This window comes from Beauveria bassiana (assembly GCF_000280675.1).
Source record: "Beauveria bassiana ARSEF 2860 unplaced genomic scaffold BBA_S00013, whole genome shotgun sequence".
Classification (NCBI taxonomy): Eukaryota; Fungi; Ascomycota; class Sordariomycetes; order Hypocreales; family Cordycipitaceae; genus Beauveria; species Beauveria bassiana.
In genome coordinates, this window is record NW_007930848.1 from 457,883 (window position 1) to 476,799 (window position 18,917).

At 51.6% G+C, this 18,917-nt stretch overlaps 5 protein-coding genes across 5 annotated transcripts; 1 reads left to right on the top strand and 4 right to left on the bottom strand.

The window, feature by feature from the left end:
• Positions 1 to 52: 52 nt before the first annotated feature.
• On the bottom strand, positions 53 to 1,568 carry BBA_05258 (nicotinate phosphoribosyltransferase; the record flags this gene model as incomplete). Its single annotated transcript, XM_008600355.1, has 3 exons — positions 53 to 185; positions 250 to 1,309; positions 1,373 to 1,568. The coding sequence occupies 3 exons, from the start codon at positions 1,566 to 1,568 to the stop codon at positions 53 to 55; spliced, it is 1,389 nt and encodes a 462-aa protein (XP_008598577.1).
• A 1,093-nt stretch (positions 1,569 to 2,661) lies between these two features.
• BBA_05259 (DNA repair protein Rad4, transglutaminase-like protein) lies at positions 2,662 to 4,041 on the bottom strand (the record flags this gene model as incomplete). Its single annotated transcript, XM_008600356.1, has 1 exon — positions 2,662 to 4,041. One exon carries the CDS (start codon positions 4,039 to 4,041, stop codon positions 2,662 to 2,664), a length of 1,380 nt encoding a protein of 459 aa, XP_008598578.1.
• Positions 4,042 to 5,523: 1,482 nt separating this feature from the next.
• BBA_05260 (CMGC/SRPK protein kinase) lies at positions 5,524 to 7,156 on the bottom strand (the record flags this gene model as incomplete). Its single annotated transcript, XM_008600357.1, has 6 exons — positions 5,524 to 5,912; positions 5,975 to 6,116; positions 6,224 to 6,372; positions 6,449 to 6,691; positions 6,750 to 7,045; positions 7,095 to 7,156. 6 exons carry the CDS (start codon positions 7,154 to 7,156, stop codon positions 5,524 to 5,526), a joined length of 1,281 nt encoding a protein of 426 aa, XP_008598579.1.
• A 2,108-nt stretch (positions 7,157 to 9,264) lies between these two features.
• On the bottom strand, positions 9,265 to 11,892 carry BBA_05261 (Quinonprotein alcohol dehydrogenase-like protein; the record flags this gene model as incomplete). Its single annotated transcript, XM_008600358.1, has 1 exon — positions 9,265 to 11,892. The coding sequence occupies one exon, from the start codon at positions 11,890 to 11,892 to the stop codon at positions 9,265 to 9,267; it is 2,628 nt and encodes an 875-aa protein (XP_008598580.1).
• A 704-nt stretch (positions 11,893 to 12,596) lies between these two features.
• BBA_05262 (WSC domain-containing protein) lies at positions 12,597 to 14,702 on the top strand (the record flags this gene model as incomplete). Its single annotated transcript, XM_008600359.1, has 3 exons — positions 12,597 to 12,818; positions 12,876 to 13,956; positions 14,005 to 14,702. 3 exons carry the CDS (start codon positions 12,597 to 12,599, stop codon positions 14,700 to 14,702), a joined length of 2,001 nt encoding a protein of 666 aa, XP_008598581.1.
• Between the last annotated feature and the right edge of the window lie 4,215 nt (positions 14,703 to 18,917).

Below are 18,917 nucleotides of genomic sequence, written 5' to 3' on the forward strand. Positions count from 1 at the left end.
CCGCGTCAAGACTGCTTGGATAGCCAAAATCTCACTACGCAAAAATCAACGTCTATTTGCTGGCTTCTTCTTTGCCCCATCTGGCGTCCTCTCTACCCTCCTCCCACTTATTTTCGATGTACGCAATCTGCTCCTTGACCTTTTGAATCAGCTCCTTGTCTCCGGTATTCTTCTCGATATTATCACTGTATCCAATGGTTAGTGACGAGACATGCCGAGCCCGGAAATGAGTTGCGACATTTGACGTACCTAATTTTGATAGCCGGTCGCCCGGCGGCTGAGCTCAGCTTGATGACAATGTTGAGCGGCAGGGACTTGGTGCCCGTCGTGCGGTGCGTAAAGTCGTTTGTCAAAAACGTGCCCACGCCGAATCGCGGCAGGAAGCCGTGCTCCTCGGCCACTTTTTTATATTCTAGGCACTTGTCCACGTCGAGCGAATCCGAAAAGACAATGACCTTTTCCTTGATGCCTTGCGAGTCATAGTACCTGCGCATGAGCTTGACGTACTCCTTGGGGTCGCCAGAGTCCTGTCGGACGCCGGTAAACAGCTCCGCGTACGTCTTGACCGACCCGTCATCCTTGCGTAGCGTCGCCTCGGGCACGCCGCCCTCGGTGGTGCGCGCGGGGAGGCTAAACGCGTTGAGGAACTCGGGCGTGCCAAAGGTGTCCGTCAGCGCAATAGAGAGGTCGGACCCGAAGCAGCCGACCCAGTGGCGCAGGGCTTCCTCGGTGGCGTGCTTGTAGTCGTCAAAGATGGCCGCCGTGCCCATGAACCACTCGTGCGCGACGGTGCCGACGGGCGGGATATTGAAGCGCATGGCCAGGTGCACGTTGCTCGTGCCGGCGAGCTGGCCGGGGTAGCCCTTGGTGGCCGCTTCCTTGGAGGCCTTGACGAGGCCGCGGAAGACGAGCGCCTGCGTGTGGTAGTCGCGGCGGCGGCGGGTGCCAAACTCGGACAGCAAACAGCCCGTTTCGAAGAGCCGCATACCCTTTTGAAAGGCCCGCTCCTCCTGCCCTTCGTAGTCCCAGTCCGTGTCCATGTAGCGGAAATAGGCCTCCGAGGTCAGCGCCAGCAGGGGAATCTCGTACAGGATGGTGTCCGACCATGTGCCCGCGATGCTGACGTGCACATCGCCAAGATCTTGGTCGCTGCCCGTGTCTGTGCCAATGGCCTCGAAAGTGATTGACACTTGCTCCCTCGGTCGCAGCCTGAACTCTTTGAGGAATTCCAGGTAGTCGGCGCTGAGGTATTTGCAGTGCTGCTCGAGGAACCTATACTCTTCGTCCGATAGAGAAATGTTGCCAAGCTCTAGCGTCGCGCGTTAGCAAAGATTCATTCATCGAAAAATCTGACGATGAGAATAATGCCTACTTGTAATTTGCTCTTGTAGCCACTTGTAGCCAGCCCGGGAAAGCCTCTTCTCGGGTGTGCGATTTGTAAAGGCATATGTGACAGGGACATCCTTGAAGTACTTGTAGACGGCGCATTGCATGGTAAGCTTGTACAAATCAGTGTCTAGAAAGGAAATGACCCCTTCCGGGAAGGGCGAGGAACTGTTGAAATCCATATTCGTCTCGAGTCGGCCACGCAATTCTGGTGGACTATGTGAATGGCGCGCTGGCTCGGTCTCCGACGACGAGGGTCACGCTGATCGCGGGGGGCAGCGTGTAGACTGTTGGTGTTGTTGATATGAAATATGGTGTAATAGCGACGAGAGACTCATTATGCGACCAGGGTGGCCGGAAAACAATGGATGACCTGGAAACGATAGTCTTACATTTATTAGCAAGCAACGTCGGGCCGGAGGAGGAGGGCTGGTAGGCCGTAGCTGGCGGGGCATCACTCGTTTTGCGGATCTGAGACGAAAATCGGCCCCGCCAATTCAGCCGAGTTTATGAAAGTAGCGAGGCGCACTCAGCCATGGCGGCCATCTTCGGGATGTGGCTTTGCAAAGTTACACCTTTTCATGTTACGAGTCTTACGACCTTCTCTCATCAACACATGGCCTCTTACGACAGACAGAAATGTTCATGGACAAGCGCGCCCGGCAAGTCTATTGTCTTGAACTATCCTCGAATGGCCCTTCCAGTTATTGACTGGTGCCATAAATCCTCCGGTTCAACGCCGCATAAAACTGCTTCGCTTCATCCATGCAGCCCAAAAAACCCAAAAAACGCCAAAGAGCTTGTCTTGCAGCTCAATCCAGCCCCCCCTCCCCCAGATACCAAAGGAACAAAGGAAAACAAGGCGACCAAGGACAGAATAAGCCAATATCATCTGCAATCAATCATGACAGATAAGAACTTGACTCCTCCCTAATAACCCAAACCAAGGAAAAATGAAGATTAAGGTACAAATATCTGACCAAGCTTGTGGGTCAGAAAAGACGCCAAAATCTATGAAAAGACGGCTTTTGTATGAGTTGGATATGACGTAAAAGGAAAAAAGGTGTTTGAGTCGGTTGTGTTCAACGTGACGTGTGGTAAGACCACGTATGTCGTGGTCGCTGTAATATAAATATCGGAAGGTGTGATCATTAAGGATAAGTGTGCCGCGAGCCCGGTTGAGTGGTTTGTATATGTGCAAGAAGATTATGTTTGGGCTTGCCACAACTCATTACCATGAGTGTCGCCGATGATGGTCAGCATTGAAACCTCTCCTCATGGCAAACGACGTCGATGGCTAGGATCGCGTGGTTGGTAACGCGGGCCACCGTCGGGTTGAGTCATAACCCAGTCAGATGGACCAGACTGGTGACTGGGCTGCTCTGCAGGCAGCTTTGTGTCTTGACTGTGGGTACCATGGGCTCTGACAGCAGAGGAGCTGGAGCCAGGGACAAGGTCAGTGACGGCTTGGGCAATGGAGGCGACGACGAATCCGCGTAGCTCCTCGCTTTCCATCTGATCTTCCTTTTCAAGACGGAAACGCTGATCCTTGTTCATGTTCTGCCGGCGGATTGTCTTAATTTCTTGCATAATGTAGAGCATGACCTCTTCGGGACATCGATTACGCTCACTGGCGTTTTCGTTCTTGCGAACATATCTTCTCGTGACATCCGTGGCACCGTCAATTGAGAAGGCGACACAGTATGACATCTTCTTACCCCAGCCTTCAGCATAGAGACGCGGGTTATCCCAGGCCTCTTCGCAGGCATCGACGTGCACCCATCTGCGCTGATGCTCTGAATACACTTCGGTCCAGACATGGTCTTCGGCATTCCAGACCCAGCGAACGCGGCCACCGACGGCGCGGCACAGCATGCTGAAGCAGTTCGCCCATTCGCCGACACGCCCGCGTCGTGTCTGGAGCAGTCGCCAGACATCACCGTATCGTGGGAATCGTTCGTAGGCGCCGCAATTCTGGGCAGAGCATCGGTAGAGTTCGACTCGAAGAGCGCCGCAAGCACTCTCCTCGGGCGTGGGCGCAGTCATGCCCTGAGCAATGGTGGGAGAAAGACAGACAGGGCAGGGAGGGTTGTTGACCCAGGTGAAGAAGGAGCGCTTGTACCATCGGAGAAGAGCGCGGATGACGCAGTCCTGGTAGCCCCATTCGGGTTTGCGGCCATCGCCCATACTTTCGGCCTCAGCTTGGAGAACCTGGGTTTCTTCTTCAGCCTCACCGTAGATGCGATCGAGGGGTATAATTTGAAGTGCCTCGTCGAGGAGACCGGGGTTTTCGTATTTTGTAGGGGTCAACGATAGACTGATGAGGAGGTTGCGGAATTTTTGGCTCTCGCGGTCACCAGCGGTCGGTGCTGAGGGGATGATGGGCAAATGCCTGATGGAGGAGTACGAGGGCGGCGTAACGGGTGCGTGAGAAGTCATTGGACGGTCGTTGATGGGTGTGGAAGGCCCTTGGAGGCCGACGCTGGAGGCTCGCTCGAAGGCGCTGGGGGTCGGCTGTCGAGAATTGGAGCGCAAATCATTCATGCGCTTGTCGCGGAGGAGACTTTCGAATCGAATGCGTAAATCGTGAGCCCATTCTTCACCGTATGAGCCGTCAGCCGGTGCCGGGCTAAAGGAGTCGCCTCTGCCCGCCATGGTTGAGAAGGAGGCAGGTGTTGAATGAAGAGGGCGAGGGGAGCAAGTCGATGTGTCTGACGGCGAGGGATAATATGAGGAAAAGGAAAGCGAGTGTTGCCGTCAAGAGGTGACGATATTGAAATGGGAAGTAGTCGTCGGGGTTGGCCAGTCGAATCCGATTGGCGTAACGAGAGTAGTCGTCAGCCAGGTACTACGTACACCTGCGAATTTGCCACGGACTGGGCTAGAATCGCAAGGGCCACGAAGTGGTCGAGCGACGAGGACAGAACGGGTGGATCGACAGGGCTGGTGCGTGGTGTAGATGGGATCCAAAGACGACGGTCGAGTCGGATTGTCGAAGGAATGCAGAAAGGAGGGCGTGAGAGCGCTCTTTCGCAATAGTTGGATTCGTCCTCCCAGCGATGCGTTGATGAAAGAGGAGAGGAGGATCAGGGTCTGGCGGTGGTGGCCAAGAAGATGCGGATTGAAAAGCAGCCGGCTTAAAGTTGGCTGGGCGCCGGAGAAGGGGACTTGGGAGAACTGGGACTCTTGGGGGGCGCTGCCAGTGTCTCGGGAGAGGGCGTGTGCGTCGTCTGCTTGCCATCGCTGCGAGTTTACGCGTCAGCTGTTGGTAGCTGGCCAATGGCCGTTCGGCGAATCCTGCAAGGTGGGTCTAACTGGGCCTGGCCTACGCAGCCTCAAAGTACAGGTACCTCTCGGCCACACAAGAGGGATCGGAGTTGCGCAAGACGAGTAAAGCGTAAGGAAATTGAATGAGATGAAGTAAAATCTCGAGAGCCAGCTTCTTCCCGTTCTCCCTCCATCTGATTCAATTTTTGTTCCAACAGCTCCTTTTCAGATATCGGTAGTCATAGTGCCCTGCGCCAGCGACTGTTCGCCGTTCTCAGTGTGCATGTGCACTGTGCTGATGGCAGCCCCTCACCACCACGCAATACCGCTTAGAAAAGTACCTTTTAGCGTTACGCCACGGCATACTATACCCATTCTTCAAGTTTTTCCAGATTCAGCACCGCCCCTTTCAAGCGGGTACCAATACCTGGTCGCCGCTGGTGGCGTCGCCCACTCGGTTTGTCTGGGACGATGACGAGGCACTTGATTGATCAGTCTCACCAACTCAGCCCTCCCCAGCCAATGGAAACCTGGTGCGCTTGAAGCGGATTTGGCGAGTTGACAGACGGGTACCAAGGTATCTACTTTTTCATTAGTTAGGTGGCGGAGATGGATTGAACATTGGCATTAACACGACGAGCGAAAAAAGCACGTTGTCGGCAGACCTTGCGTTTGTGGATTTAGCGACCTCAGCCCTGCCAGCTCCGCATTCAACAGACAGGGGAGCATCTTCAATACGAGAATGCCTTTTATCATTTATTTACTGGTATTCAAACAACCAGCCCACAACTAACTAGTACTGCTATATAACTGATACATGGCCCTTTCGGCACCAACTTAGTTCATCAAGACTTGTTCAGTCTCATATCCCTACTTCTTGTCATCGTCCCAGCCTATTTCCATGCCAGAGAGGACGTATTGTTCCTCATCTTCCCATACTTCAGTCGCCGGTGATTTTCCCCAGTCAATTATCGGATTCTCCGCTGGTACTGCTGGCTTGTTGCGGCGGGTAGTCTCATCTACCCGACGAAGACGCAACTCTTCGTATAAGAGAAATGGATGCGCCATCGCCTCCTGTATGGAGATTCTCTTTTCCGGATCGGTGACCATCATCTTCTTCAGTAAATCGAAAAAGACCTGGATCTTGTCGTCCTTGTAGTCCCAGTGACAGTGCATGGCAAACCACACCCAGATCCTCTCACGGTTCGTGCGGTAGCGGACGAGCGCCAACAGCATCAGTGTTTCAATACGTCGTGCATCTAAAGACAAAGGTGAAATGAGACATTGCGAAAAACCAAGTAAACGCTCAGAGATCACAAACCTGGTTCGAGACTGAGTTTTGATCTTGCAAAGTCCAGCCACGACTCCACGGGGGGACCGCCAAACTGCAGGCACTCGGTGAGGCATGCGTCCTTGCGTGACCAGGTTCCTGAGAAGGGCTGACCCGATATGACGTGAAAAATCTAGTAAAGAAGGTCAGTTGGGCGCTTGCTCGCGCTTGTTCTTCATCTCCGGAAGATTGCGTGGTGCACATCGATCGAAGGACAGAGTGGAAGAGTGTGCAACATACTGTACACGCGATGACCCATACGTCGGCGGCCTGACTCCCTGGGGATCGCAAATCGCCATTCGATAAGTCGTGCATCAAAAGTTCTGGTGGAGGCATCATAGCCGGCATGGAACCTTTAAGCATCACAGCTTCTTCGCTGGTTTTATGAGCTGCTCGGCAAAAACCCTGTTGTCAGCCCAAGGAGTTCGCTCTTACATGCGTGCACCCCAAATAGAATCAGCGTACCTCTTCCAAAACCCAGAATCTTGATCTGCAACTTCTTTCCCCCCGGAAACAGCTTCTTCTTTTCTAGCATGCCCGCCAGAGACTCAAGAGCCACCATGAACGCCGGCAGGTTCGCGAGCGGCTTTCTCTCAAGATGTGACATGACGGGAAAAGGCATTTCAGTCGGGAAAAGGTCTGCCATGTCTTGTTCATCAAGCTCCTCCAGCTGCGGAAGAGCAACTCCAAGATTGCTTATGTGTGGATCTGCCATGCTGTTAACCTCATGCGCTCTTCAAGTTCAGAGAACTTAGGGGTAGCGTACCGCCGTGTGATATACCTTGCTCATGTAGAAAGGCAAATCCCTCCATAATCTGACGAAGGGCATCTATGGAGCACCGTTCACGGACAGCGCTATAAGTTAAAGGCGCAACGACTTCAGTGATTAGACACTGGTGGAAACCGTTTGGTCCTTTGATTATAAAGTCGTCAAAAAGTCGAAGGACTTGCTCAACGCCAGCCTTTCCTTGACTACTTTCGCGAATTTCGGACAGAATAGAAGCCTCGCTGCTTCTCTGAGGGACCTCAATTCCACAGCAGATTTTGACGGCAACCCATCGACTAATAATGTCAGCCTCGCCTTCGAAAAAAAGTAAAACGAAATATGTACTTCTCATCTAGGTCCCTAGCCAACCAGACTGTGGAAAATGCACCGAACCCAATCTTGACCATGATTCTGTATCTAGGCTCCTTGCTCGGTTGATCTACGCATGTTTCTGGAAGCGGAAGAATCTGACCTAGATCGACTGGATGAAACCCATTTTTCGTATACCATTCCATATCTTCGACCTCGAGTGAATATTGAGGCGTGAGAAAGATGTGGCCCTGATCCCACCTATAACACCCGCACATCGTGCTTGATACTTCTTTGATCTGAAAACGGAAAGATTTGCTTGATCGTGAGAAGAGGAGAAAATTTTTTGAGTTGGACGGGCCACTAAAGTCGGCTGTATGACAAACAAACGCTGGTCGTGTAGCACCCGCGGACTTCACGACGAAAGCGACTCAGCGGAGCGTCTGAATAACGCCAACGCCATTCTCGAAGCGGATTGGCCGTACATAGTCTCTTCAAGAATGGCTGGTGTGATGAAAAGCTACATGACGAGGGAGAATCGAATACGGCAATATGGCTCTACTTGAGAATGCCTGTCGAGGTATTCTTGCAGATTTATCAAGAGGCGACAACAGCCTTCAGCCGGCAAACTTCAACACAAAGTCTGTGACGGGGGTGATGAGAATAATCGCGCAACTCCGCGTTTCTGCAGGCTCTTTGCATAACAATTCTCTGATGCTTGATATCACTGTGTAAAGAACCGTAGGGTAGCAGATGGAAGCCAAACAGGATATGGTTCGTATACCTTGGCAGTTATCTTGGCATTTGATGAGACCCCTGGTTGGATGTTGGATTGCATTTGTGAATAGGTCATCTCACAACGATGCTGCATGATGCTCTGCTTAGACCTCCGCAAGCTGAGAATGAATTCTTCTTCTCAGAGCTGCAAGCATGCCCCTTCAGCTTGTCAGGTAGCAAAGGTACGTACCGTTTATTACAGGGCTGCCGTTGTGGAATCACTATTCGCGAAGCATTGTTTGCTCTTATTATTAGGCTATCGACGGCCGACTTGCAGCTTGCGTATGCATACTTGGTCCACTACGAAATACTTGCTAGGTATAAGTCATGACATTGACGCACAGCCCTAAAGGAAAGTGGCCTCTTGTAAGACTACGAACGGTAACCTCCTACGACATGCTGGAACTGCATTATGACATGTCGGCCCTATTCGATATCTCGTCACTTCGCCCATAACCCCGGGAGCTGCTAACTACACGCGAATCAGAATCTCCTCCATGATCATGATGATTACGATGATTCTCTCTTGAGTGAAACAACACTATTTAGGCTCTTATGAATCAAGGGGCGCTGCCTTTTTGCCAGAAGCCACCCAGGACTTTTCACCTATACTACGGTTCTTCTCACGACATGTGGGATGCTGGCCACAGATGGCCCAGTTTCCACAAAGCATACGCAAAAGTCTGCCAATAAGAGTTGCTGCATGAATCATCTTGCGAAACAGCTTTCGACAGACCCTCACAAAGGTGAATGAGAAAAATCTGCGTGTCTCGTGAGACACAGCGGGTCGAGACTCGGGACGCGCGTTGCGCCCGCGGGATGTATCCCAAGTTGCCCAAGCTTTCCTCCCCCCCTCAACGGGCCGCCTGCCCTAGTGCTGTCTTGATTTTTATATGTGGCCTCCATCAAAGACACGGCTTGTGGAACAAATCTCGGTTCGACGCGTGCCAAGCCATACACAGAATGCGGGATGTGGCTTGCTCACGAGCATCTTTCGTCGCAAAGCCACCAACTCTGGACAGCACATCATGAAAGCCGCGTAAGCTGGTGATAATGTAGTATATCGAATGCATCTTAGACAACCCATCCAATATCTGGCAGCAGTTCCCGACCAAAGATTTATCATGTCGGTCCGAAATCGCCACACGTGACTGTGGTTACGTGGCCCTTGGATCGAAGGGTCTAGCACAGCAGAGTAGCCCTACACATATTGAAGATTCGAGATCACTTTTTTCGATTGTATGCCGTAAAATATGTAGTTCATTGTACAACTATTTCATTTGTAATGCGACAGCTCATCCAGCACGCACCACCGTATCTTCCCATACGACGGCGGGTGTACCTTAACACAAACATCCGCGCCCCTCAAAACAATATCTTGCTATACAGCTGTCATCTTTCACATTTGTACCCAGATACGACCCTCACACTATCTAAGTTCCCACTCTTGGCCGGCGTAATAGCTATCCTGCATTTCTATATCCCAGGTTGGGCGCTCAACAAGAGCTAATTCCAGCGAGTCATCGCCGCCAAAGGAGACGACACCCAGCACAGGACGATACTTGTATGTAATCCACCACGTCTTTCGTCCATTTTCATCCTCTGCCCCTCCTGATAGGGCTTCGCCGCCAGCCACGGCGCTGCGTAGTTGCGCAAGCTCGCTGTCTGCACCATCAATCATGTCGTCGTCGCTGTCGATGTCCACGTCGCCGCTAGTGCTGGGACCGTCTACGTCAACGTCTTCCCACTTATTTGACGAGTATTTGCGTATTTGTTGCGGTTTCAGCCCCTCCCTTTCCATGCGACCACCGGCGCCGCTGGTGGCATTTGTTCGCTTGCGCTTTGTGCCCTGTTGAACAAGCTGCTCACTCACTTCCTTGTCTGGAGCTGGCAAATCCTGACTCATGTCAAGCATGAACAGAAAAGAGACGCCGTATATCCAAAGCCTAGACCCTTGCCAGAAGGCACCCTTGGCCAAGTCTGACAGGTCCTGAACGGGCGCGGGTAGAGCCTTGCGAGGATGGCGGCGGGACCATGGCGTCAAAGAGCCCTGGAGGGCGTTGAAAGCGACGACATTCCATGACGATGTGACTGCTGCTAGAGTGTAGTCCTCCACCCCCTCCTGCCCCGGGATACTATCCGAGAATGCGAGGACAGACGGAGCTGCAGGCAGCTTGGGCATTAGCTTGGCATTAGGGTTGCGAATCCATCGTCCAACTTCGTTTGTACTGGTACTTTCGGCATCATCGTCGGATGAATCAGAGTCAGTAGCTGACGCGTCGTCCTCTTCGGTTCCATTCGCATAACCGTCGGCCCCGTCATGTGCCGCGTCACGCAGCACCCATGTGTCGACATATCCAGCGAGGTCAGCAGTCGCAAGAAGTTTAGAGTCCGGGCTGAAAGCGATATGGGCAACGTTTCTTTCATAGGATCCCAGACCTCCGTTTAGAATATATTTGGGTACGGAGCGATGTAGTCGGCGAAGATGACGCGATGCAGCGATTGTGTGACTGTTAGACTCGGATGAGATGCTGGCAATGATGACGCGGGAACCGTTTTGTACGAAGCATAGCCACGACCCATCGGGCGATATTTGCACCTTGCTGGCACCAAGCTTTGTGACCTGTTCCGGCAATTCGATCGAAGAAAGTGTAACATCGGCGGGCTTCGTGGGGTTGGAATGCTCCAGTGCGAAAGCTTTTACGTCTGTGGAGGTCGAAGCAACGAGTAGGGTGCCGTTTGGGTTGATGCTGGCTGAGGAAATGTTCGAGTCACCCTTGACAACAATTGTCTTGAGTAGTTTGCGGTTTTGGTTGATATCAAAGTCGCTTTCACCGTCGAGCTTGGTGAGATCGGAGGCAGACTTTTGCAGGAGCCACAGGTGAATCTCACGATCCCACCAGCTCACCATGAAGCGAGCCTTACTAGCACTGATGAGAGGCGGCTGTTGGGGGAGACTGCTGATCGTTCTGTGATGTTCACGACCCATCTCCTTGAGTGGTACGATGACAAGATTTGAGTCGGGACCTCCAGAGACAACGACGCTGATACGGGCGTGCTCGAACGTAGCCATGGCCTTGACGTCGTGCTCGTGATATCTGCGGCCCCAGACCTTGCCCCAGCGCTGGCCTGCCCCCGAGTTCTGCTTGTAAAGCACAGTTCTTCTGTCCATGCCGCCGCTCATGATTGTGCTGCCGTCAGAGCTGATGGCAAGACTGAGAACATCCTGCTTATGGCTCTGCAGCCTTTGCGTTTGGGTGTAAGTTTTGCCGTCCCAGATGCATACTTGGCCGGTGGAATCACCAGAGACAATGTTGCCGTTGGGTAGACATTTTACAGACCAGACAATGATGTCCTTGGAACCACCAACGAGGTCGGAACCGAGTGTCATACGGCGCAGCATGTGTCCTTTGGTGATATCGTAGGCTCGTATGGTGCTGTCGGAGCAGCCAACAATGACGACTTTGCGCGATTGGAAGATGATGCTGACCATTTGTGCCTTCTTGGTAGGCGACTTGACGATAGTTCTTTGGAAGCGAAGGTCATCATCTTCGACAGAGTACATTACCAGCTCGCCGTCGATGGTGCCAGCAACGAGCTTGTTGGAGCCCTGCGTGTCGGTCACGGATGACCCTCGTTTGTCGTTGAGGGAGGGCTGGGCGGCTATGCACCAAAGATCGCCATGCTGACCGCTTGCATGTCTCTTGGGCTTTCCTGTTTCGAGATCCCATTCTGTGACGGTCGAGGTGTAGCCGATGCTGAAGAGTCTGGATTTGCCAATTAGGATGCGTCCTTCGCCAAGGTCCTGGTCGGGTTCGTTGATCCAGACAAGGCCATCGATGCTGCGATCCTTGCCACCACGAATGACAAGCTCCTGGTGCCATATCCCAGCGGCGGCGTTCCAGATTTCAATGTCGCCATTGGCTCTGCCAACCGCCAGTCGGGCGACGGCAGCATGCTTGCTGTCCCGAGTTCTCGGGTGGGAAAATGCAACGGCGTTGATAGCAGATGGCTGGTATGGCACGAATCGACAGCGGTGAATGTCTACGGCCGTCATTGTCACGGTGGCTGATCTGCAGCAGTACGATTGCTGTGTGAAACAACAATATCGCAACAAAGTGCAGCTGCTGGTTGAAGAAAAAAAAAATATCCTGGCCTGCCTATCTTATCTCTAGCCTCGAAATTTTTTGGGGTCGTTTTTGCCTGCAACCCCACCGAGCCGGTACGTACCTTTTGTCGAGTGTTGCTTGCTGTATTGTATGTATCGGTGATGGCGCAGTGTAGAAATAATTGAGAGAATGCTCCCGCTGAAGGATATTCAAGAATTGATCCTTTTTTATTTTCGATAATCTTCCAGCTGAGAAAATGTGGAGGAGCTTTAGGTATATGGACTCTCATGGCGATCACCCAAGCACCGTTTGTTAAAGGGCATGCATCCAACATATTCAATATAAGCGAATTCAGTCGGCGAAAAGGTAGAAAAAAATACATCGCCAAAAATAAACTGCACCAATACATCTCTACAAGCACACAGTCAATTGATTCAACGTATGCGGCAGGAATCAGATCACCTGCACAAGGAGGCCAAAGCTCCTTCCCACGTTGGAAGCGGGACACGCAGTACAAACACTACGGCCAAAGCCAAGATTTTTGCTCCTCGTTCATCTTCTCCAACTTTTCGAACAAGTTACGCTTTTTTGGGATCGATTTTGGAACTCTTCTTGGTTCGTATTTTATAAGTCAAGCTGAACCAACTTCAACATGATGCTGCCACTACATTACGAGGCCAGTCAGAAATGGCCTATTCGCATCTCCTCACGCGCCCTTCGACGACACAGTATTGTGTACGGTACTCTAACAATCTCGGTCACTACCATGATATGTACAGCACTGTTCATCGGCATAAGGTCTGGTATCGAGTCATCGGCGTCCCTATCAAAACGTGGACTGGCCGATAGGGAAATACTCTTTCGTCAGGTACAGGTATGAGAACTACGAACATCAAAGCATCACATATGTCTAACGCTCCTGGAAACTAAGCCTGACCTCAATCCGGGTCCTCCTCAGCAAGATATTGAAGATCAGCCAGCAATGGCAACGACTACAGCAAGCGTTGGCACCCTCGAATCTCCGATCGACTTGCTCGGTGGCCTTACTGGAGTGATGCCACATTTCTACGTCGATCGGACGGAGAGCGCAGCCACCCCGACAACGACTGTGCCCGCTGTTGATCCATTAACGGCACTGTCTGACGCTATTCGAGAGGCCATAGCCAGCGGTGATTCATCACACAAAGAAGCCGATGTTCACGAGACGGATTTAGAAGCACGCAACAATCAAGATATTCAAAACTCTATCGTGTGGATGGGACAGCCGTCCCTATTCAGTATACTTTCTGACATTGTTGTCCAAGTTTGTGCCGTCGACTCTGGTGCTGGCGCAAGACTAATCGACGCAATCCTCAGCGTATTTCCTGTCGACAGTATGGATATAACGTCCGTTATTCCTACGGTCGCAGAACACTCATCCGTTACTGCGGAGGATATCTTGCCGCTAATCTTGCCAGCAATTGCGGCCGCTGTTGGTAAACAAGTTCAACCGTCTCACATTGCCAACATTCAGAACATTGACGGCATCATGGCGAACATAATCCTACGTGGCGGGCTATTTGTGGGTGAAATCATCAACTCAGTAGTATTTTTGGCCAGAACCGAGCTTTACGAAGTTCTGAATCAAGTGGCCGGATTGATGTGCACTGCCGCAGATCATCTCACCCTGCCAATATGTACACTCTCGAAACAAACCTCGGGCACAACGTACCAAATCGTCATACCCTGTGACTGTACCGGCTCTCCATCCCCGTCACAACCGCCGCAAGGTTACATTACCAAGGAGACGACCAGTGCGGCGAACTGGAGTGTGCTGACCATATTCCCCACGGCTGGGTACACCTTTTCGTCGCTTTTACCTACCAACTTGCCTCCAAGATACGGAGAGAATATGCCTGAGCCTACAAAAGAAATGACCGCGGGGAATCTGCCGGCGCAATCAAATCTCCCCTACGGCCAGCCCCAGACAAGCTGTACATCCACTCTGCCTCCTGCTTATTCAAGTGCACTCGGTACTATTTACCTCATACCCTTGACGTATACGACTAACACATTATTAGGGCCAACCTCTGCATCTATGTACACAGATCCAGATGCGGCTTCTCAAACTGCAGCGTGTCCGATTTGCTCGTGTCCCTGCGATGCGGCCCCAGCGTACTCTTCTGGTCCAGCAGGGAATTGCCCTATAGCAACACCGGAGGCGATACTATCCAAATATGATGATGAAGGAACAGTATCTTTTGAGACCTCCTTACCGAAAATAGACTGTTCCACGGGCCAGTCGAAAGAGCCTACGACAACCGTCGACCCCATGCCGAGTTACTCCAAGCAAGATGAGCAATCCAGCCAGGGCCCCAGTTCTTACAATAAGGAGAACAGCATACCAGAATCAGAATCATATTCTTGGGATCCACGAGGATGGAAATACCTCGGCTGCTTCAGTGATAGCGCAGAGCGAGTGATCAGAGGAGGACCAAGGGTATTCTCCGGCGAAGACATGTCCAACGAGAAATGTATGACCTACTGCAGATTGAACGGATTTCCTACTGCAGGTACCGAAGACGGAAGAGAGTGTTGGTGTGGAAACTCAATTGTAGAAAATCTCCAGCTTCTACCGGCGACGGCTTGCTCGACAGCATGCCAAGGAGACACCTCAGCTCATTGTGGTGGTACTTGGGCGATCTCAATTTATATCAGCGAGGGCCATGAATGGTTCAAGCCAAAACACACTGTAGCCGACTTACTGGCCAAGAAATAACCACGGACAGGTTGAATGGCCGCGCAGCTGCCGAAGAACGAGGGTGTACCATTCAAGACTTGCCAGCAACGGAGTGAGAAGGGGCCATATACCCTGGACACAAGCTTGACATTCATAAAGGGGCAAGAAAGGGGCATGAAAGAGGGATGATGGTATGAAGAAAGATTGGCAGAATCTTATCAAAGCATTTTCAGTGGCTTTCAAGCTCGAACGAACGTCTTGCCCAGTAGAGGCAATATATGATTGATGACTCACAACTCACGAACGAAATAGTATATGTATATGATCATGAATCAACTACTTGAGTAATTACCGGCGCAGTTTTTTTTCTGTCCTGATCTCACAGTCCAGCAAGCTGCTATACATGTTGAACCCATTGATTAGGCCGTGTATTCATAGTACGGAGGATCCCCATCGAAACGCCAGCAACAAGATCCATGCATCAAATTACGACTAGACGCTGACTCTCGGAGCACCAAATTATGCACACGGTTATCTAACCCAGAAATACGAAGCTTTGAACCCAGAACCCCGTTGTCCTAGCTCGATGTCTGTAGTTTCGAAACATTATGGAATCCGCCGCGGCATGAGGAAGGCGGGCGACGTCGGAGACGGACTACTTGTGACGGATAAATGGATTACCTGCTCCATCATTTCCGCGATGCTGGAGTTGTGAGACAGACAATAGTCCAGCGTTATTCTCGCTGGGCTTTCCGTAGTAGTTTACACCAAGCAGCGACGACGGTGGCTACCCATCTGGCCCATGGCAACGTACGAGTACGGGCCACTTTTCAATCTGACGCTGTTTATTAGAGTTTCCTCAACGTTGGTTTTACAGGGCCATTGACATGTTGTTTGTGTGGCGGCCCTTGAGATGGTAGCGTGCCGGTGCACGGACAAACGTTCGGATGAAGGGAAAGGAAAATCAAGTTGAACTGGTGCTAGCCCATCCAGAACCTGGGGCAATCCCACCCCCCTCCGACTCATCGAATTAAGTTGAATCAGAGACACGGTTACTAGCAGCAAACTCGCACGCACTAATAAACTGGCTTTACAGACACGCCCTTCCCTCCCCCACCATTTCCCCAAAATCTAACAAAGGTAGGGAGATGATGGCATCCTGTCGTGTGCCGCGTCGACACTGGCGCCCGCTGGCCCGAGCCAGAGGGAGAGAGGAAGCTTTGCTCATTTCAAAATCCAACAAAGGCTAACCACCTTTGCCACTGACTAGCTGTGCAAGAAATAGCCTAGAAAAGGGGGCCTGGGGAGTCACCTGTCATTGTATCTGTTTATGAGACAGAACTTGGTTACTGGACATGACAGCTTGATCGGCGTCTTAATCTTTTCCATTTCTTTTCGTAATGACGGTGAGCCTATTTGGTATCCATGTAATATTAAGTCTCGACAGGATGGGTAGGGTCGATCTGGTAGCGTGGTCTGACTTGTTGTGGTCTGGGCATGACCTTGGTCGGGCATGTACACAAGGAAGTGGCCCTTGATGCGGGTTGTCCGGCGAGCGGTCCGAGATGCCTTTTGCATTGCATTGGTTATCGAGTTATTACACTTTTAACGGATGTGAATTAGCCGAGGAGTGGGCGAAAGCATAGTTGGTTCACATTGTGTGTGTTTAGGTGTTCACTAAGCGGAATACATGACGCTTCGGAATGAGAGCGCGCCATTACCCCAGGGTGGCGTTACGGAATTAAAGAAGTAGCCATGTACATGGTGCGTACTCGAGCGACATCGCAACGGGCGAGCCTGACAAGCCTCGAGCTCTGGGTAGAGTCTATCGGCAAGTGAGAACTGGGTTGGGCGCCAAGCTTTTATAATTAAATAACTCAGAACCCAGGCAACTCATTTGTTTCTCCCAGCGGGCGTCTAGAAATGGGCGGTTGATGTGCGTTTCTCCCCCACGCAACGGACCCCGGAGGCTCCGGTATTATGCGGATTTTGAGATCTGCCGGTTTGGCCAGCCTCCTTTGGTCAGGGACTCTGCCGCTCGCCCGACCCCAGGATGGAGCGACAAGAAACCTGTGTGCGGGGGGTTGAATGTATACAGATCCCTGCCTGGGGATGGACTGAAACGTTCTTGACGTTCTTCTGTGCTTTGCCTACTCCGGGGGATTGATTGGTGGGGAGGGGGGGATTGGTGGCCCGATTACCACTCGCCCTTCAGCTTCTTTTCATGAAGGGCTAGCTGGAATGGTAGTTGGCCCCATCGAGCATCTTTGTCGCAGTAGTTATGGAGGCAAACACCAACGAGCTTGTCAGCCCACTCGCCGACCTGTTGGTGAACAATGACGGGCTGGTGCGGTGCCGCCTGCCTGCATGAGCCAGAGCTAGGCCCTCTCCCCTGCCCTTGTCCAACACGGCTCTTGTTGTGCAGTTTCGGCAACGCAAGAGAAGTTTGGCCAACAATCAAACCCCTCCCTGGCTGTCTGTTGTGCTCGGATAGTTCTGGTTCATAACAACGGGCTTTCCTCTGGCCAGAGCTTCTGAAATGGTTTCACTTTTCTTTTTTGGGCTCTAAACTGCGCCGCGGGGCAGGATCAGTGCCGGCCACGTTTTTTGCCCCTGCATAAATGATTTGATTTTTTTTTTGGTCCAGATCGGTGATGCAACTTATTAGTGCAAAAAGTGCAAAGGGCGCCTAAAACAAAGTGCTAACTACGGATACTGGCACAGAAGAGAGACATGCGTCAGTCAACTAACTTGTTTAGCTTCAGTTCTTTCTTAGCAGCGCAGTCTGCTAGTTGTAGGTAGTTAGCAAAGGCACCCCCGCGGCACGTTGCTGTGCCGGACGATCTGGGGCGGATGCATGACGAAATATGCCAAAGCCCATCTGGATCTGGATAGCTGGGTCAAACGAGAAGGCGCGGGGTTGGAAGCTAGGACAGGAACTAGAAATGTTGTTCAAGCTGCGCCTGCACCGAGAAGAAGAGGCTTGTCGCGTATCGTGGACATGTATGAAAAAGAGCGTCTTTGCTACCGCTCGGTAACAAATGAAAATGTTGCATATTTCCGCGAATTTCCGCTACCTCCGGTGGCGCGCGCAATTGCAAGCGTGTGGTGATGCAAATGAGAGACATGCATTTCGATGATTGAGGGTTTCTCGCTCATGGCCGAGCCTGGTCTGAGCCTTCTCAGACAAAAGATGGTCTCATAAAGATGCGAGTCATTGAGGGAGGTCAATTTTTTTTTTTTTTTTTGGAATCGGATTCGCTGGGGGATCGGAGCAAAACAACCGTTTCGTCGGTGCCGCTGCAACGCCCAACTACCTACCTAATTAATTATGCTTCGTTCTGTAAGGCGACTAGCACTGAAGGGCCCGACCATGGCGCGCGCAATGAAGAAGGGATCTAGGTTCAGCGATTTATTTCTCAATATTTTAGCTACGTCTGCCGAAAACGAAGAACAATTCTTTTTCTCTCTCTCTGTCTATATATGTTGTGGCTTATCGTAAATAGATTGCGGCAGAGCTACAAAGGCGTGCCTGCCTGATTGATGCTTGGCAAGCCGCCATCGTGAAAAGGCGTTGAGCCAAGCCAAGCCAAGCCAATGCAATGCGCGCAGCGATGGGCATATTTTTTTGGTTGATCCTTCGTCGTATCATTGGGGGTGGCGGCGCCTCAGACAATCCCCATCTGCAATAATTAAAGGCCGAGCCGGGCTCGCGCATTCGACATAGAACCAGAGGTTGTAGGTTACTAATAAAGGCAATTGAAATACAATGACCCTTTTCCGCGGAATTGTATTTTCGTAGGGGTTCCCTCGCTGCTCGCTCGCCGCACCGCCATTCTTTCATCTGCTTTGTAGCCATGATCCTGGCCTGCGGGAGCATGGTCGCTTGAAGCTGTCCGCATAGTCGCTTTTAGTAGAAGACATGCAAGGATGGTAGAGTGCCATCAAGGGCTGAAATCCTTCGTGATTCTGACCAATCCTTGTTCAAGCGAATGACCAGCTCCTGGGTTCTGTTTCCTCACCAGCGGTATTTGCTCCGTTTCCCCGATCCGCATTATTATTATTTTTTTTTTGTGTGGCGTCGACCGTAAATAGGCGGCTCCAATGGGGACGCAAAAGATCGTCCGTCCCTAGTTACTCATCATCCTAGTTATGCCCGCGGTCTCGAGTCTCGCCGCTCTCCGCAGAGGGGAGGGGCAGGCTGACATTTAGCGTAGCGCCGTTTTGTGGCTCGAGAGACAATGATTGTTGTAG